This window comes from Cavia porcellus, unplaced genomic scaffold (genome assembly GCF_034190915.1).
Source record: "Cavia porcellus strain 051 isolate PalLab524CR breed Dunkin Hartley unplaced genomic scaffold, mCavPor4.1 scaffold_29, whole genome shotgun sequence".
Classification (NCBI taxonomy): Eukaryota; Metazoa; Chordata; class Mammalia; order Rodentia; family Caviidae; genus Cavia; species Cavia porcellus.
In genome coordinates this window covers 38,347,295-38,367,471 of record NW_026947512.1, presented here as the reverse complement: position 1 = coordinate 38,367,471, position 20,177 = coordinate 38,347,295, and the positions used below count along the sequence as shown (strand labels likewise).

General features: G+C 34.6%; 1 protein-coding gene across 5 annotated transcripts in view; it reads right to left on the bottom strand.

Annotated features, from left to right (window-relative positions):
* The window catches only part of Wrn (WRN RecQ like helicase), a 151,251-nt gene that overhangs the window by 81,190 nt on the left and 49,884 nt on the right, over nt 1-20,177 (bottom strand). For 4 of the 5 annotated variants that reach the window (XM_063239798.1, XM_063239799.1, XM_013158006.3 and 1 more), the window contains 5 exons: nt 11,888-12,002; nt 7,101-7,530; nt 5,129-5,209; nt 3,057-3,195; nt 1,700-1,775 (listed from right to left, as the gene is read on the bottom strand). In XM_063239798.1, the coding sequence (XP_063095868.1) occupies nt 1,700-1,775; nt 3,057-3,195; nt 5,129-5,209; nt 7,101-7,530; nt 11,888-12,002 (841 nt within the window). The remainder of the gene's footprint in view (nt 1-1,699; nt 1,776-3,056; nt 3,196-5,128; nt 5,210-7,100; nt 7,531-11,887; nt 12,003-20,177) is intronic. The other variant, XM_063239800.1, reaches the window with a different exon arrangement.

Below are 20,177 nucleotides of genomic sequence, written 5' to 3'. Positions count from 1 at the left end.
CAAAGTGAGTTCAAGGCCAGCCTGAACTGCATAGCAAGAACTTGTCTCAAAAAGACAAAAATAAATAAATATGTAGAATTAGGAGTTTACATTTCATTGTATGTATTAAACTTTATTACATATAGTTACAGTATAAAATAAGTTTCAAGCTTCATGCTAGATATCCAAAAGAATCGATTATTTATTAAGAGAAATGCTATAGGATTAAAACAAGAGAACTCTTAGAGTAATGGTAATGTAAGGGGCTGGGGATTTAGCTCAGCGGCATAAGTGCCTGCCTCGCAAGCAGGCAGTCATGAGTTCGATCCCTGGTACCGATAAAAAGGAAAAAGACAAAAAAAAAAAAGAGTAATGGTAATGTTCTGTATCTTGATAAGGACTTAAGATATGTGGGTGTGTGCTTGTATACTTGAGATATGCAAACATTCATTTAAGATTTGTACATTTCTTATATGCTAATTTTACAAAAAGAAACATTACACATAAATATTTAACTCTGGTTAATAATTTATACATTGGAGTACTTAGGGGGAGTGCAATGATGTCCACAATTGACCCTGAGATGCATTTTAATATTCTGACAGAGTAACAGACTGATGGAGAGATGGGCATGTGGTAAAACAAGCACAGTAAAATATAAATAACAGAATCTAAGTGATGGATATACACCTAGAAGAGGGAAAGAGAAAAAAATAAGATGTGTAATGTATGTACCAACTCCACATAAGTATAATCATTATGTACTGCAATCATATACTAATAAAATTTTAAAACCCTTTCACTTTAGAAAATTTTCTTATAATCTCAAGACATTTCTAGATAAATGTATGCACCTTGAGACCATATTCATAAGTGAAATAAATTGGACACAAACATGTTAATATCAACTGTTTCTGATGTAAGAAACTAAACCTGTAAATAAGGACTAAAATGTGTAATAGGTACTGTGAAATAGGAAAAAATTTTCAAATGGGGAGGGTAATTTGGGAGAGGAAAGGGGGAAGGAGTGAAAGGAAAGAAAGAAAAAGTAGAAAAACTGAGAAGAAAAAAATGGACACAAAGCTTTTGTAAACGGGGAGGGAAGGAGGGGTTGAAGAGAGGTTAAGCTAATGGAGAGAATGAAAAGAAGCATTATACCATGTACAGCTACAAATCCTCTATGATGAATGCGATCAAGACAATAAGGAAAGAAATGTTTCAATGGAGTTTATCTTAACTTAAAATGCTTAAAAGTGGAAAAATTTAAATTTTTACATTCTTACTACTTTTATGCAAATTTACTTTTTCTTCATCTCATTTTTATTTATTTGTACTTATAAATATGTCCTTTAGATGTAATACAGCTTATGTTAAATGAATTATCATTGTTCCTGAAACCACCATCTTACAAACTTCTATTAGCTTTGGAAAATATAACACACAAAACAGGTACACAGATACTTAATGAAAAATAAACCAGCGTCAAACAGAAATTCATTAATATCTTTAGTTTCTACAAAGAAGCACTCCTTACTTATAAACATGATTTGCAGAAATAAATTGTATATCAAATAAGTTTGTAATCACTTATAGGAATTACAATGTGGAAAATATGACTCTAATGATATCACATTGCTACCAATGAATAAAACATTTATCTTTTTTCCCCTATGAAAAAAATACTAAAATATTTAATTTAATTAACTGAGATTATACTCACGGTTTAAAATTATGATGGCCAAAATACGTCTTCAGGCAAGTAACTTGTTTTGCATTGGGTTCTGGCAAAAAATGGTCTTAAAAAAATGAAATTGACATTTATGTTCAAATAGAAATACATTAGATAAAAGGAAGGAAAAAAGTTTATTTCATTGGCTTTTTTTTTACAAAAATATAATTGTAAGTAACAGAAGTTACTGTTTTCTTTTCATTTTAACCCAAGTTGATGCTCAGAGTATTAGTCATGACCCTAAGACTACTATTAAATTTTAAAATTTCATTATAGTTCACATTTTACCAGCACCATAAAATACTCAGAAAATCAGCTATGCTTCTTAGATTTTTACTTCTAGAATGAAATAGTAATATACCAATCCAATTTAATAATATAGCTGACTTCCAATTAATGATAATCAGATATGACAATGTCACAAAATCAAAATCTTCATTTTAGTTACCTAAGCCTGGTTAACTAAACTTATCTAAATCAATTTAATGAACTAAATCCAATTCAGTTAGCCAAATGCACCTACCTAAATTCTGACAAGAATTCTAACTGCAGAGTACAGCAGAGCTAGTATGTTACCTCTACTCACATGATTTTCACTGTCCATGTTTAGGTCCAAAAATTCATGAGTGGCAAAAGAAGGGCAAAAAAGGAATGTCATCACTAAATAATTTAAAGCTCATTACTACACTTCTCAACTTCACCACTTTTAAATACAAAACTAGTTTCAGACAAATTACAACTATTTAATATAAGAAAAGGAAGAGGCCAATTATCAATATATTCATATATTTTCCACACTATACACTGTTTAATTGCACATTGTGTCAATGATGAAGTCTTACCCTAAAATGAGTTCTACTTTATAAAGATTCTCTGATTTGTCATAATTTTTTCACTTAATAAAAAATTCAGTGCATCCTTTATTATATTAACATAAAACCTAAAAATGAGGCCATTTTGCTCCTTCAAAATATATTATTTGTTTAACTAATAAGCTCCTGTAAAACGAATGCTACATATCCATGTCCTTTGCAATGATCTTTTTAATATTCACTAAATGATTTCGTGACTACAATTAAGACCAAAACAAAATTTATAATTCAGAATGAAAAGTTTTACAGATTCACTGAATGACAGAGATTTTCAATACTTATTTTCAGATACAGTAAGATTGTGCTTGATAAATAGGACAGCATTAAGGAACTTTACAGGAAGTTTACAGGACTTAATAACAAATTAATTAAATTCGTCACAGTCCCTAACCTTGAAAACACTTTATACCTAGACCATAAACTACAGGGTGCAGTAGGTATCCCAGGTGAGTCACAGCAAACATTTCATGGCTTACCTTCCTCACCTTCTTCTTCCTCATCAATGCTCTCATTTTTATCTTCATCAGCTTCAACAGGAAAACAGGCATTTCTTTCTGTTTCTGAGCACTTAGAATGATCTGTTTCTGCAGCATCACTATTTAGGTTTTCTAAAGACTGAAAGTTTAAAAGAAATTGTAAAAGGAGAACCACTGACAGTATTATATCTTTTTCACCAAACACAAGAGGGTTATTGTTAACACGGCCTACAATTTTGTTCAAAGCTGGCAGCTGTACAAGCAATACCACAAAAGAACATGTGTGTTCCTCTATAAATATGCACTCCAGAATAGTTTTCAAGGCACAAGGCCAAAGATGGGATACTTCCAAAATAAACAAGGTTCATTAATACCATATAATGAACTGCCCTGGGGAAATCTATCATAAATTTTGAATTTGGGTAATTTAAAATTTTTTTTCTCTATTGTACAATGTTTTCAATTCCCAAGTGATGAATTTAGGTTTCAATTTTTTTTGTAATGAGTTTCTTTACGTAACACATAAAGAGTTATGTAAAGTGTTACATAAAGTGTGAGTAAGGATTAGGTTTAAACTACAAGCAAATAATAAGTACAGTTCTGGACTTGTCCAAAAAGAGGTACAAGATTCAAAAAATTTCAGGAAAAGAGTATTACATATGTGAAATAAAATTACTCATTTTTAATTTGGCTTTATCTTACTTGGTTTTCTCTCCCAACAAAAGATTATTTCAAGAATGTTAGGATATTTCGATTTTATCTATACACTTTTTACTAAAAAGTGATAAGAAAAACTTTGGTAAGACATAGTTCTCATTTTCTCTTTTCATTAAACCTTACTGTTTTAAATTTCAGAATTAAAAAAAAGTATACTCATTTTAGGCCTAAAGAGAACAAAATGTAATTCTGCTTCTAATTTTTTTATTCAAGACTACAAACGTATTTAGAAAGCACTATAAAATAAACCTAATACTGGTGACCACATTTCCTTCTAAGAGATTCATTATATATTCTATGTAGAAGTCCACAAGCATTCTGTCAATACACTACTTGGAATAGGACTCCTCAGAGAAATGATTAACTCAATAAAGGAATTGTGATTAGCTTATATTTAATAAACATTTAACTCAATGCCAGGCTCTATGCTAAGTTCCCAAAGATTCTTTAAATAACAACTGAGCTTCAAAAAGGATAAGAAAAGTCACATGGTCAATAAAGCAAAAGGAAAGACTCAACCCACATCTAAATTCAGAGCCTATATATATTCTTAATTGTAACTGTAACAGCTACAACTAGGCCTCAAAACTTAAGAATCAAGAAATTATCCTCACTTCATAAAAAGAAAAAAAAAATCACAATCGACCCAAAGATAAGAACTAAAAAGTATGCACAATGACTCATTTGTGTTTTCCTCCATTCTTCATTTAATTTGGCTAAAGTGGATTTTTTGAGGGTTTTTTTTCAGCATTGGAAATTGAATCCAAAATGTTGCTGATACTAAATACCAACTAACATACAGCTACATTCCCAACATGGCTTTTACTGTTCATTTTTGGTTTATAACATCTGACAAGCTACAGCTTAAATAAAGGGGTAAAAATACATAAATTACATTTTTTACATTACAATAAGTTACATTAGTGTTCATAACAAAACAGTAAAATTAAATGATATAACTGTTAGAAAACTACACAAAATATTTAAAATCCATAGTAAGAGACACCAAAGAGTGTAATGATTATTGAATATATAAAAGCACAATGAATAAAAAAGGACATATATGGATGAGAAGGGAAACCAATGTCGATATGGAAGGGCTTAATGTTGCTTCTATTCCAGAAAACAATTAAAAGAAAGTGATGTATGCAAAGTGATGAATACAAAATGTGTATGCAAAAATCAGTGTGCTACTTATAAAATATTACTCATATACCATATAAAGACATAACGAAATAAAAAGTTACATAATTGGAAGTAATATTGTGATGGGATCTAGTCTACAATTAAGTAATATTTCAATTAAATGTCTTTTGGAAAAAACATGAAGTAATTTTTAATAATTTTAAATATACCTTAAGCATCTCCATTTCTAAATCTTCATCGCTTTCAATTATATAAGATGATTCTTGCTCATTATCATTCAGAGACAAATGCTTTAAAAAAAATTATTTCAAAATTAATTTCCAGTAATTCATTACCCTCTTTTCCACAAAACAAAGTTTACCATGCTACCTATCTTAAGCCATCTCTCCTCTTCTCTGAATAGATAAATGTACAAATCATATTTATATGTTTATAAGACAGACAGAAGAAAAGTGGGAAGAAGAAGGAATGCCCAGAAAAACCAAGAACCAAAGGGAAAGAAAGATAGCTAAAAACTTACACAATTTAGCTTAACAGACTTGAAATAAAATTCCTACTCTAGAGCAAAAAGTTAAAAGTTCAACTATGGATAAACAATATCAAATGTTGAAAAAAAATTTTATCGGTGGTGATAAACACCTATAACCCCAGCACTCCGGGAGGCTGCAACAAGAAGATAACAAGTCTGAGCCCATCTGGGCAATTTAGCCACTTAGTAAAATTCTATCTCAAAATAAAAAATAAAACTGGCTGGTGATGTAGCTCAATGCCAAGACCCTAGATTCTATTCCCAGTACCATAAAAAAAGTCAAGAACTGTAATTGTTTTTTAGAGCAACTGATTTAAAAATTAAAGTTGGTATGACTGCCTATCTTTGAACAGATAAATATTTACAAACAGCATCTACATAAATTTAAGAAATTGTCAGATACGTTACTTATTTAGTCTGTTACATAAGTTTGGGTATGAGGAATCTTAATAATTTGCCAAGCTTCAGGAAGTAAGTGCCCAAAAGCATGCAAATCCACACAAAGAAATTCATAACCCAAAAAAGATGCCCCCCAAAATGCCTAACACTTAAAATGAAAGAAGATAAAGAAATATAGTCTTAATCCGCAAATGTTAGGTTAAAAAAAGTTTAAAGTTTTTACAGAGAGAAATTCTCTTACTTTTTAGATAAGGTCTTTAGTGACTAAAGGAAAAATGCTACTAATTATCATTAATAAATGGCAGTAACTGGTCTATAAGGTAAGTTATGAAATCATGATCATAATTCTATACATGAAATATATAATTTTGAATGTATATATCGAACAAGAAATCTTTGGAAAATTAAAGTGTAACACAGATGTTAGCAAAAGAGAGACTTAATGAAGAGGGAACCTATTTTTCAAATGCTTTGAGAGTATTTTGTAAACAATTTTAAAACAAAATGCATTCACAGACTAATGGAAAGAGTTACTAATACGATTACCAAAACAGAAAATTTCTCCATTAGAAATTTTGTTTCTGTTAAAAAAAATGAGAAAATAATACTATTAAAATGGCTTTCAAAATCTAAACATTTATTGCAAGAAAATGTAAAATTCTAGAAAATGAGTATCTTAATTAATTTCTACTAATGAAAAAACAAGTAAAATTTAGAAATTAAGAAAAAAATAAGTTATTTACTCTCCAGATGACTGTAACAACTAGTATTAAGCAAAAAATCAAGTATTTGTTTTTAAAAAATCCTCTCATCTTAACAAGAATTTCTGTGTGAGCAAATAAAAGCTGCCTCCAAAGAATCAAGTGTAAAAAGTGAATATTAGCATATATGCAAAGAATTTTTAAAAAGCAGACATATCTACTATGTAGAAAGCATAATAAATTGTAAAACAGTAACATAATAAATGTCTATTAACACTACAGAATTTTACAATGCTGTTTATTATATTAAGTAAGGAGTGGCCAACAATGACTCATAAGCCAAACATGGTCCACTGACTGTCTTTGTAGATAAGATTTACTGAAAAACAGAAGGCACATTTGCCTAAGGCTGTTTTCACACTACAAAGATGCAATGGACAGTGTGAGGCAGAAAGTTTATGTCCCACAAGGTTTACGTTATTTACTATATGCCTCTACAGAAGTTAGCCCCTACTACGAAGGTAAAGAGTATGTCTTCACTTTGTTTAGTACCTCAGCAGACTGAAAAGAAACATTACGGGAATGTGTTTCTTGAGCCTGCTGTTCCAACATTTGGAGGTCATATTCTGTAATATCTAATGACATCAAACAAGCTCTTTCCATATCTTCTTTCAGTTCTCTGTCATTTATTCCATCTTCAAAGCCATCATCCTCTTGTTTCACTGCATTTCCAAGTACATCTTCTCCACTGTGTTTAATTAAACTGTCAAATGTTGTGTCTCGTGTTTCAGCTTTAACTTTGGTAAAACTGTTCTGTTTTCTAGTTTGTTCCTGTTGTTGTCCATCACCAGTTGAATCCTCCAATGATAGCAAGTGAACATTCTTGTGGGACCTCAGTTCAGGCTCAGCATCAGCAGAGGCAAATATCATCTTCCTCAGTGAATATAGATTTTCTGAAATATTCTTCAATATTATAGGAACCCTATAAAATTTTTAAGAAGATTAAACTTTAATTACATTAACTATAAGGACAAGTTTAAAAGCTTTTTAATACATAAAAGGTTTTTACAACCGCTTAGAAGGCTCATTGGATTATATCTGTTCTTCCTTCCTAATGCCTCATGATAAGAATTGATAGTTACTCTCTAGTACAGGCAGGAACTTCTGCATTCAAGCATTGATTTGCATGCTCACACAGAATTAGTCATATTTGATCCCAAACTGTTCATACCAGCTATATTATTTTTTGCAATTAATTTAATTAAACATAAAGTAAATCAATGACATGTAACAAACAATATAAAAGTTGACACTGAACACACTGGAGAGATTTAGCACATTTCCTTTTTAAAAAAAGTTGCTTGAGGACCAGGGATACACCTCAGTGGCACAGTACCTGCCTGGCAAGCGTGAGGTCGTGAGTTCGATGTCTGGTACCAAAAAAAATAAAATAAAATAAATTTTAAAAGTTATTTGATCACCCATAGCCAAAGTAAGTATAAAAGTATAGAGAAAAGTTACAAAAATTTCAGAACTCTCCATTCAGATTGCTTCAAATGTCATAATTTTTCATTCCATTTTAAAGAAACTAAGTAGAAATTGTAAACAACATGAATATAGTCTAAACAAGATACATTCCAATCAGCAGTCTACATTTAATAAATAAGCACCGATGTGGATCAAAATGTTTAGAACACAGATTAATATTGTTTGAGTATTTTATCACTCAGTCTGAGGTATGCAGAGAAACAGAGAGAAGGCTAAGATCAGAGAGGCCTTTAACGTGGGCACAGGAGAGTTAAAAGAAATATAAATGCTCTCAGCAAGAACAAATAAGTGGAGTTACTTTTATCAGTTCTGGCTGGGGAAGGAATTTGGAAGGTGGGCAAAATGACTGTTAACAGTTGATTTGAAGGAGCATCTGCCTGTGCAAAGCAGGAAACAACAATTTACTGGGGTTTGGGCTGGAGGCTTAGGTAGTTGTAGAGTCTTGGGATTCGGGAGGGCTCAGCACATGCGCTAAAAGGAAGCAAGAGGTTTATCTCTGAAATAAGGAGAACACAGAAGTTACTCTTAGAGAGCTAAGTTGCTTCTCTGGGTCCAGTACCAAATTGGGTGAATGTCATGTTACAGATATTTAAGCCCAAAGCTAGCAGAATCTGTCATTCTCATCTTTTTGATTTATGGGTGAGCAGGGGTAGTGTTCATCTTAGACTGCTTCCTGCTGGAGAGAGGTGTCGTGGTGGGCGCTGTAGTAGTTGTCAGGATGATAGGTTATGCCCACATATAAGCTGGTGCCAGCGGTCTCAGCCAGTATAAACATGTTCAGTTAAAAGAAACAGATTATGATCCAATATTCTACCTAACTTTTCATTACTGAAAAGTCTCAAAGGCAACAGATTTTACACTGTACTTTGAAAACGATAGTTTTATGTCTTCAAAAATGTATAAAATGAACACATATTCTTTAAAACATGAAAAAAACCTTTTCCATTAGTAGGCAAATAAAACAAATGAGAAGATATAACATTCATATGAAAAAATGGCATATGAATTATATTTAGTTCAGCTGCAATGTTTTCAATAAAGAAATAAATACAAAATTAAAAGCCAGGCGTTGTGGTACACGCCTGGAATCCCAGCACTTGGGAGGCTGACACAGGTGGATAGTTGCAAATTCAAGACCAGCCTGGGCTACAAAGTGAGTCCAAGGCCAGCCTGAACTGCATAGTGAGGCCCTGTCTCAAAAAGACAAAAATAAATAAATAAATATGCAATGTTTTAACTAAATGCCATTAAGTGGCAGAACACCACAGTCACTAACCCTGATCAATCATAATGGAAAACCACTCTAGAATATAAAATAAGACACACTATCTTATCTACTAGTTATAGGTCTCATTAAAGCAATTTTTTAGTACTTCATAAAATCCTAAATTAGAGATGGTAAAGGGAGTACAATGAGGAGCAAGACATATTTAACCATGCAATTATTGCTTTCTAGGTTTTCTAAATTTTCAGTATTTAAAATCAATAATAAAATCTGAAAAGCTTTTTAAAATTTTATACTAATGATTCAAATAAAGATCTGCTATGACATGCTAATAAACTATCAATAAGCCGGGTCATTTCAAGAGTTATTTCCACAGTATTCCAAGATGAGCTCAAGTTTAAGTCGCAAATCCACATTAACACAAACAAAACCAACAGCAAAATTAAAATATCAAAAAATAAAACCACAGTTTTTGTATTTTAAAATTTTGTAAATCATAAAGAATATTTAGCATTATACACAGCTATTTAACTAAAAGAACCTTGTACATACAGTAGTTTGGTAGGAAGACAGTTCATTACCTCTATAGAGAATGCTGTTGACATATAAACACAGCAACAGTGGCACAGATCTACCCACAAAGTTATTAAGAATTCATTTATCCTTCACTAACATTAGAGGATGACATGTTTCATCTAAGATACCTAATATTCACTCTTAACAAATATCAAGGGCTTTCCTGCTTTCTTCAATGAGGCACAGAGAACATTTCCTACTTTTTTTAGGATTATTATTAGGTATACCAGTTGACTGCAGACAGCTTTAGCTCTTATCAGAATATAATGTACAATGACAAGAGAACAACAGATATATACTGAATCTAAATCAATGATTAAGCAATACTATATTCAGTGAACTCTCTGAGTCCAATAAGCATAAAGCTATTCTTCTGTAAACCTAAAAGTGCTCTATTGTAAGAGTTCCTGGTTCTTTGACACAGGCAAGGCAGTATATGCCTATAATCCAAGTTATGAGGCAAGCAGAGGTAGGACAATCTCAAACTCAAGACCAACCTAGGAAAGTTAATGAGATCATGTCCCAAATATAAAATAAAAAGGATAAGGATGTACTCCTGGGATCCCTGGTACACTCCCCTTTAAAAAACAAAAGCCCATTCCTTCACAGATTGCCAGATGTCACTTCCAGCTGCTATCATGCACATTTCACTACTTAACTCCTGTCATTTTCATTTTAATCAGATACCCAAACTTCTCAAATTGTATCTATAAAAAAGTCAAAAGTACTCTGAAGGTGTCCTCGTGCACTCCACTGGAAATGTAGAAAGTGAGTCTGAAACTTATGGCATATAATGGGACTGTTCAAAGATCTTTTCTGTTCTCTCCTAAGTTTCTGAGGTATAATTTAAATATGTTAGGATTTACTGTAGACTTACGCAAAAAACAAAAGATTTGACTAGTTCTTGTCTATATACTAAAACTTTATAAGACACAGTATTTTCCTTTCCCACATATTAAGAAAATGTTATTTAGCTTTGATATTATGAAGCAAATCATATGTGATTTACACTAGGTATATATTTTAATTGCTAGTACATATTTCTGAAATGTCACATAAAAATCACATAAATGGTGGTTTTTCTAATTTCATAGAAAAATGAAAATATTAGTAAGAAACAGCCTTATTGATACCTTTTCCATTTGAAAGTTACATCTTTTAAAAATTTTCAGTTACATAAAAATTACTAAACAAATTGGTAGAGGGCAAAAATTATGTTAAGAAAGAGCTGAAATTCAATACCACCTTGTTAAATCTTTCAATCAAAATCCATAACAAATATCATCCAAAAAAGAATACATTAACATTGTATTTTCTTATATGACAAAGTGATATATGAATTACATTTAATTCTACATAATGTATTAGTTTTAATCCAACTAACTTCTCATTTCTAAAAAGTATTCTTTGCCTCAGAATTACATTATCACATTGCATCTGTTCACTTGTTCAGGAACATTCCTGCTTTTAGAGATTTAACAAAGAAATCACTCAGTAATTAAGAACAGAGAAAGGTCTGGTCCCAAGAAGAGTGAGCTACATATGAGCCATAATCCAAGGGCTATTAATACTTAAAGAATATTTGGTCCAAATATCTCAAGTTATCTAGTGCTTTAGCTATAAACAATTTCTAAGCTTTGCATGTCTTTTGTTCTAATAATGTACTCTAGGTAAAATAAAGCGTAGCCCCACCAAAAATGAAGCTACTAAATATAAAACTTGTTTTGATTTATAGACTTCATCTGATCAAACTATAAAAATAATTAAAGATTGCTCTTAAACAGATTTCCAAAATCCACAAATCAGTCTGTATGCATATATTCAAGTATATATGTATGAGTCTACCTTAATGAACAGTTAATTATCCACATACAGGAAAATAAGAACAAACAGAACTGATAAAAATTAAAAATTATTCACATACAGGAATAAGAACAAACAGAACTGATAAAAATTTTTAAAAAGAACTGATAAAAATACAATATACAACCTCTGTGGATTTTCCAATTTTCTGTAAGTGTCAGGAAAATGCTCAACCAGATCCATCACCTCTCTGGAGATTGCAGTCAACTGTTTCATTATTTCACTAGGTAGGATTTCCTCCCCTGGTGGAGGGGAAAAAAAAAGAAAATCAGTGTTAATTTTTCAAACTACAAAGAAGAGAAACTTTAGCCACTCATTTAGAAAGTATAAGTTCAGATTTTCATTTTAATTCCTTAACTGAATTCCAACAAAAAAGGTTTCCTTATTTAATCCCCAAATGACCTCAGTCATTTCCTTTCCTTTCAAATTTTTGCTCTTCAAGTAATCTGCACTCATGTATCCTTCAACTTACTGGTTATTGACCTAGCCAGAAAAAGGTAGAAAGAAAAATCTGAACCCTTGTGCACTATTTCTATATCAGATAAAACGATGTGGGTTGCTACTTGACAGAGTTTACTAAATATAACCTTACCCAAAGTCAACTCTACATTGCTTTCATTACTAGGTATCACTAAAATAAAATGCAAGCCTTTATTATCAGTGATCATCTCCCAAATAGCTAATTTCATTATCTCTGTTACACCATTCTCCATTAACAGTACAAAACCTGCCCTTCATCCCCAAACTCATCCCTTTCTTAGAATTTCTTCTAACCACTTTTATTCAGTCTTTATAAAGTTCAGCTCCTCTGAACCCACCACTATGGGTCCTTTGAACCCAGGACTATGTAACCTGTTATTTCTGCTTCTATATTTACCCTGTGATCTCAAAATCACATCTTTTATCTGTTGAAGATTTTAGCATCTGCTCTGTTTCTTCTGGGAAGAAGGACTGCATTGGTTGCTGGAGTTCAGATGATATATGTTCTGGCTTGGCAGAAAGTTTACGTGCATTTTGCTCATGTCTAGAGATTTTGCCTGAAACTAAGATTAAGACTGATAGCCTAATTAATCTGGCGCAAAAAAAAATTTTTTTTTATTTTCAACTGAACATTTACCTGCTTGGATGTAGGCATCAAATCAGCAGAAAGGTGGGTTGGATTAGATATTTTGACCGATAAGTCAAGCTACCTTGGTCTTTTGCCAGCGGGAGCAGTAGCCAGGCTTTCTTCTTTCTTGGCTACAGGTTCAAGTGCCTGAATCATTAAGCACCCTGAATCCAATTTGGAGGAACAAATTCTCTAGGCTGCCACCATTCTTGAACCTGATGCAACCACAGGCATTTTGGAATCTAGTGTGGCCACCATGCCCAATGTGGAACATAATGGGGCTACTGTTATTCTGAAACATGGTGCTCTGCAGCTTTCTCCTCAAAGCAAAGTCTTACACTTTTGCAGTTTTTGAGGCTGTAAAGGATGGAGATTGCTGCTTCTTATAAGACCCTCGGGCTGTCTTCTTATAATCTCTTGTTCTTTCTCAGCAATCAGTATCTTCTCAGCTCTATCTTTGTGGTTCAAAGCTGTAAACCTTCCTTGCTGGGCAAACTCACATTTTGAATCATCCTACTGGGCTCTCTGCTCTTAATTTGCAACACAGATCTGGCTAAAAGCTGCCAACAATAACCATGTCACCATCTCAACATTCAATTACCTTAAAATTTTTTGCACCAGATTAATTAGGCTACCAGTCTTAATTTTAGTTTCAGGCAAAATCTCTAGACATGAGCAAAATGCACATAAACTTTCTGCCAAGCCAGAACATACATCATCTGAACTCCAGCAGCCAATGCAGTCCTTCTTCCCAGAAGAAACTTCCTGAACGTGTTCTTTACTGACAAGATTTCTATCAGTATTCTGGTCTTTACAGCTCTGACCAGAATCTCCCATACAGAACAGCCTAAAGTGTTCCAGTTCTGCTCTTTAAGGTGACATCGGTGAACCTTTTCAAAGTCTTCTCAAAAGCCATCCCTAAAGGCTCTTGAAAAACATGGTCAATATAGTAACAGCAATGATCCCACTTCTTGTATCAAATTCTATGTTGGGTACTTTTTTCTCACTGCTGAAACAAAATACTTGGCACCCAAAATGAAGAAAGAAAAGGTTTATGTAGCTAACAGTTTGTGGAGGTTTCAGTCCACAATCTGTTGGGTCCGGGGCAGGGTGGCTCATGGCAGATGCAAAAATTCACGGCAGCAGAAAACAGCCAAAGCAACAAACAAAAAAGGAGGAGAGTGCTACAGAAAACTCTTTCTATCCCTTATATTGTACGTAGTCTACCCACCCTAGTGGGAGTATAGCATTCACACCCACAATCTCAGTATTGGACCATGAATCAGTCATAAACCCTACAAGTCTGTGTGCATGACTGCATAAGGCTTTAGAGGGACAGCCAGATATAAACCCTAACAAAGACCCAGGGAAGTACTCCTCAGAGTGTGCCCCTTTCTGTTCCTTGACCCTTCCATTTCCAAAAATCTTTTTCGTAACTAGTGTTAGTCACTCATTCCCACAATTATACCCTTGATCTTACAATTACCTAATAAAAACCACCACTTCAAAACTTCAATTATAAATATTCCAAAACCCCTGAACACTAGCATGCCTTTCCTTCCAATTTCTTTTCCCAATATAATTCTTTGGCATTTTCAGAAACAAATCCATTGCCCCTACCAATTTTCCTTATCTATTAATGTCTGTGTTTCCACTATCCACCTTTCTTTACTTTCCTTTCTTGTCTACATTATGATAATCATTGCTTTGACATATAGATTCTCAACTCCCTGGCGCGTCCCTCACCATCGATGGAACTTATCAGTCAAAATCTCTAACCCAACCCACCTTTTTGCTGATTTGAAGCCTACATCCAAGCAGGTAAATGTTCAGTTGAAAATAAAAAAATTTTAAAAATGATGACTTATTTGAGTTTAAATTCATGACACATCTCAAATGAACCCTCTACAATTAATCCACAGTTCCCACTCTTAAGATCATTGCTTCACACCTATTTCTTTCTTGTTGAGCTTCAAACACCCATTCTTCCTTCCTTTTATTCAGGCAATAGCATCACCTCTAATTCCATGAAGATAACAGAAACAATAATAAGAATTACCTCATCTTCCTACCTTCCAATCTTTAGTCTGCATTCATATCTCTAGTTCCATTTACTGCAAAATCCCTTGAAATTGTTGTCTACAATCAAACTCAAATTGTGTGCTACCATTTTCTCCTAAACCAGTTCCAACTAATTTTATGTACAGCAAAGCTGACTTTGGGAAGGTTACTAATGGCTTCTACTCTATCAAACCTAAATGTTAATAACAGATCTTCACCTTACTCCAATTCTCAGAAAACTTCAAAACTGCTAACAATCCCCCACCCACACCCACACTGAAATCATTTTCTTCACCTCTAAATACTACTGCCCCTATACTTCCTGATTACTGACCTTACTTCTCTTTACAATTTTCTCATCTTTCTGAGCTCTAAACACTGGTGTACCCTTAACATCAATAGTCAATATCTCTTTAGTTCTTGATTTTATTCATTTACTGCTTTTTCCTTTTATTTGTTGTTGTTTTGGTTTGTTTTTCAGTAATGAGAATTGAACACAGGGGCCTCATGCACGCTAGGCAAACACTAGGTCACTGACCTATATCCTGAGCCCTCAAACATTCCCTATTTTACATTTTTTAGTTTCACTACTTTGAACTACCATCTGCATGCTTTCAATTCCCAATCATCTGCAACCCAACTAGTTCCCTCAACTACAGAATCACATTTCCAACTAAGATATCTTCTTACATAACAAACTCATTTAAAATGCATCATGCCCAACCCTGAAATCTAGATTTTTCTCTCAAATCTATTCTTCCAATAATCTTTCACTAAAAATATACTCAGTTGATTCAAGCAAAGAATCTTGATTGTTCTATCAGTATCTGTATCCATCACAAAGAATTCATCTGCAAATCCTTGAACATATCTAAAGAATCTACTATCTCTAACAACTTCTATTGCCATAATTTTAATCCAAACGATCATCTTTTGCCTGGACTATCAAAATAGCTTTATTACTGCTTGCCAAACACGTGTACTCATACAGCAGCCAGAAAAACACTTTTTTTGTTGTTGTTTTTTTCGTTTTTAGGGATCGAACTCATCACTGCCTGCTTGCAAGGCAGGAGTTTATGCCGCTGAGCTAAATCCCCAGCCCCCCAGAAAAGCACTTTTAAAATAAAATTTTAATTATATCATTCTTCTGCTCCTCACCCTTTAAGGTTTTCCCATCACCATTACCACAGTAATTTGTATTAATAAAACATGGAGTCAGCATACAATGCCCCAAGCCACTTTTCTAGTCTTGTTCCCTACTACTTTTATCCCTATTCATTTTTCTTCAGTTACACTCCTCCCTTAAACAAGGCAACCAATCACCTTTAGAGGTTTTACACTTTCCTCTAAGACTGCAAGGCTCTTCCTTCAGGTATCTACATAGCTTGTTCCTTTATTACTCAAAATGAAATAAAGAGGCTTGGGCTGTTTTTTCAATGAGTTTCTCTAGTACCTGTAAACTGTTGTAGCCTAGTTCTAACCAATGCGCCTCCTTCGTGTTCTGTATGTGCCGTTTCAATAGAGATTAAAATTCCATTTCCAGTAAAGACTTTTAAGTTTCAGCTCCTTGTAAATCCCCCAACCCCCTTCCACATGCTTCTGCGAGGTGTGACGTTCCAGGAAAATGTTTAACCGCAGAGAGCATCAGAATGTACCAAGAATGTTATCTGAAACAGGTCGATAGCTTTGCGGTTTTTAGCTTTAAAACCCCACCCCCTTCTGCCTACCTGTAATAAAATGTGCTGTTGCTTAAGAAACGTTTAACTACAAGGAAATTACAGGAAATACCAAGAAGCCCAGGAGCTATCAAACTGTGTCAAAGTTCGCAACATACCTGTGGTTTTCGGCTTTCATAGCCCATTCCTTACCTGAACCTTGCTCTTCCCAAGAAATGTAAACACCAAGTTCCTGTTCTGTAGTGCACCACAAACCCACCCCCCCACCCTTGCATTGTGAGACCAGCAGCTGTGTGCGGTTTTACAAGATAAAAGCCCTGCCCTTTAGCTGTGAGTTGCAGAGTCTTCCATATTGGCTCCCGGAGGCGACATCACCAGGCCTGGCCTAAAATAAAGCCTTGCTCCCTAAATTTTAATTCCTTGCTTCCTTGGATTTTATTCCGGGGTCTGAGCTATCAGAGTAACAATACCTGATATATAGTAAATGCTCAACAAATGTGTCTTTGAATCAATAATATTTCCTTTCCAAGCTTTAAAAAAAAGTCGCTCATGCACACTTAGCATTCAATTCCTTAGATTTAACACAACCCTCTATTCACACTCATATGATCTCCACCGACATCATTCCATTACTCCTCTCATGCTGTGGTTATAGTACCTTCTTGTTTCCAAAGCCTCTGGACACTTTTTTGTTTGTTTGTCTAATAGTATATGCTCTTTCAGTAAATCAGTAAAGCTACTATAGTGAAAAATTAGAAATAATTGCATGATGCCAAATATAATATATAAATATAGGTCCTCTGAATTTAAAACAGCTGATGAGATCTTCCTGGATGGAACACGTTCTTCCCTTGGCATTCTGTATAACATACTTCCTCATGTCCTCCTAGGCTTATAGCAATTCCTGTGGTGGTCCCAGCCTCCACATAAATATTAGACGCAGGAGTTCTACAGAGCTCATAATTCCCAACTCATCTCCAACTCCTGCTGGCCTCAGAAATATAACTGAGATAGCTAAATGTCCACAGGCTACATTCCTTTTGCTAACTTAAAGCTTTCTCTCCCACAACACAGCTAAAATCAACTATGTACCTCCTCATCCATGAATCTTTCTCTTCCTCATCAATGTTTTTCCATTCCTATTGCTTTGTTACAGGTAACACACTTAAAATTCTAATCCATGACTGATGAATCTCACCTTAGTATCAACACTTGTTTGACATTCAAGCAAGTGTAATAAGCAAGTTGCTGCCACTACACCACAACCCAGCTGCAACATGATAAGATTATATCCAAAAGATGAGAAGTATAAAACAAAAGAGGCCTTTATTCTGAGACGGTGCAGAGAGAAAACCAAAACAACCCGACCGCTGGAGTCTGGCTTTCTCTCTGGCGGTCACGTGGCGTGCAGGGTATATAAGTAGCCTCGGTTTGGGGTGGAATCTAAGGGAGCATCAGGGATGCACAGGTAGCCCATTGGTCTTTGTTTGGTGCCATAGGTAAATTCCTAGGGGCGGGGAAGATGGAGTCACAGGTAAATTCCTAGGGGTGGGGGAGATAGGAGCTCCTTGGTTCTGCCTCTAAGGCTTCACCCACTACAGTGTCCTGTCTGGGCTAAAACTCTTTCACAACCATTTCCCAACTCTAATGTATCTTTACATTTTGCTTCTCCCTGGTAGCAAAAGACTAACTGACCCAATCATGGACACGGCCAATGCTCAGGGAAAAAGGTAAGCACTGAGGGCCAGCAGACCAAGGAAGAAAGAATGAACATGGCTACATGCTTCATGGATTCCAGTGTTACCCTCCCAAAATGACTGGCTGTGAGAAAGCTGTGAAAGACCACCATGGAGGCTGCAAGCTAGACATAAACCTCTGGAGAAGCCTAAACTCAGGCCAAGAAAAGGACACACACCTGGCCTTCTGTAGTGAGCTACCAAGCCCAGGGAACACTGACAGTAAGTCCAAAAGTCAGCTAGAACCCCAGCCTCTCAGTCTACATCAGGCAGAGATAAGAGCTCACTGCTTTTTCTATTTACCAATATAAGCAAGGATATATTTTAGCTTGAACAGTTATCACAGTCTCAGGTGAATGGACGGAGGGGCCCAACGGCCCTACATCTAGATAGAGAAAATAATGATTTACTGAATTGCAAGAATACAGAAGCTGGAAAGAAATCACTCATTCAAAAACACCAAAGCATTACTTTTTATTCAATCTTAAGTTTTTTCTCTGTTTTCCTTTTCTTTTTTTATTCTTTCTTGTTACTGTTTTCTTCTATAATCAGTTTCCTTTTATTCCTCGATACAATCCCCTATCTAACTTTTCTTTTTTTCATCTTCCATTCGTCAGTTTTTCAAATTTTTCATTTCTCATTTTCCAGTTTCCCACTTTCTCTATCTTTACTATTTAAACTATTATACTTTATGAAACTTTAGATAGCCAGTGAATTCTATGCCATTACTGTTGAATATCATTCTATTGTTAGTGGAGGTGAAGTTCCATTTAGTAGACATTTACTATAGGTCAGTATCACTTTTGCCTTAGTGTTTATATTTAATTAAAAGGCAAAAGATTTATATAAGAGAACCAGAGTTCATATTTAATTATATATCTCATTTCTATAGTTAAGGGTGGCACATTATTCATTCTTTGAGTATGTCAATATCCAAATAGTCTTTGACACTATCATCCTAGGTGATTTTATTACTATACTCAAAGTAACATACTTGTTACTATCAATTGCTTTTCACTCCATGACAATATCTGGATTGTCTCTGTATCATTACAATAGTGTGATCCATTTTCTGGAGGACATGGTATGGTCCAAATATACTGCAGCCTCCCCTTCCAAATAAATGGAACCAGCTGAATCCTGGGGAAAAAATCCTGCCAATAATTAGCCATTCCCAGAGGGCATAGCTGATAACATTAACTAAAGAGGTCTTCATACTAGCAATGAAGCCTTCCACCATACTCAAGAAGCCTTGGTGCACGCGAGCGAGGGCACGTGCGTGTACACACACACACACACACACACACACACACACACACAGAAATGTGAGAAGACAAAGTACTGATAATTTCCCCCCTAAAACTCCCAACTCCCCAAAGCTGATCCATGAGGCATCAAGGGAAAGAAAATGAAAAGGGACAGCTCAATTCTTCAAAAGGGCAACAGAGGAGATTTAAAAAGAGGTCAATAAGGCACTTGAGAAGCTCAAAAAAGATATAACTAAACAGATAATAGGCCTAAAAAACAAAATATTTACAAATCTACAGACAATATTAATAAAAAGCCCCCTGGCTAAGCAGATCAAAAAAACATAGCTCCTTGTTCCATGGACCTATAGGTCAGCAGATCGTCAGCCTCACCACTCCTCCTTGCTCCATGGATCTAGTGGTCCATGGGATCTCTGCAGATCGATGGTCTCACCCCTCCTCCTTGCTCCAGAGACCTAGGGGCTGGCAGGAACACTGGCCTCGCCCCACAGACCTAGGGGTCAATGAGAACACTGGCCTCACCCCCACTCCTCATTCCACAGACCTTGGGGTCAGCATGATGGTCCAT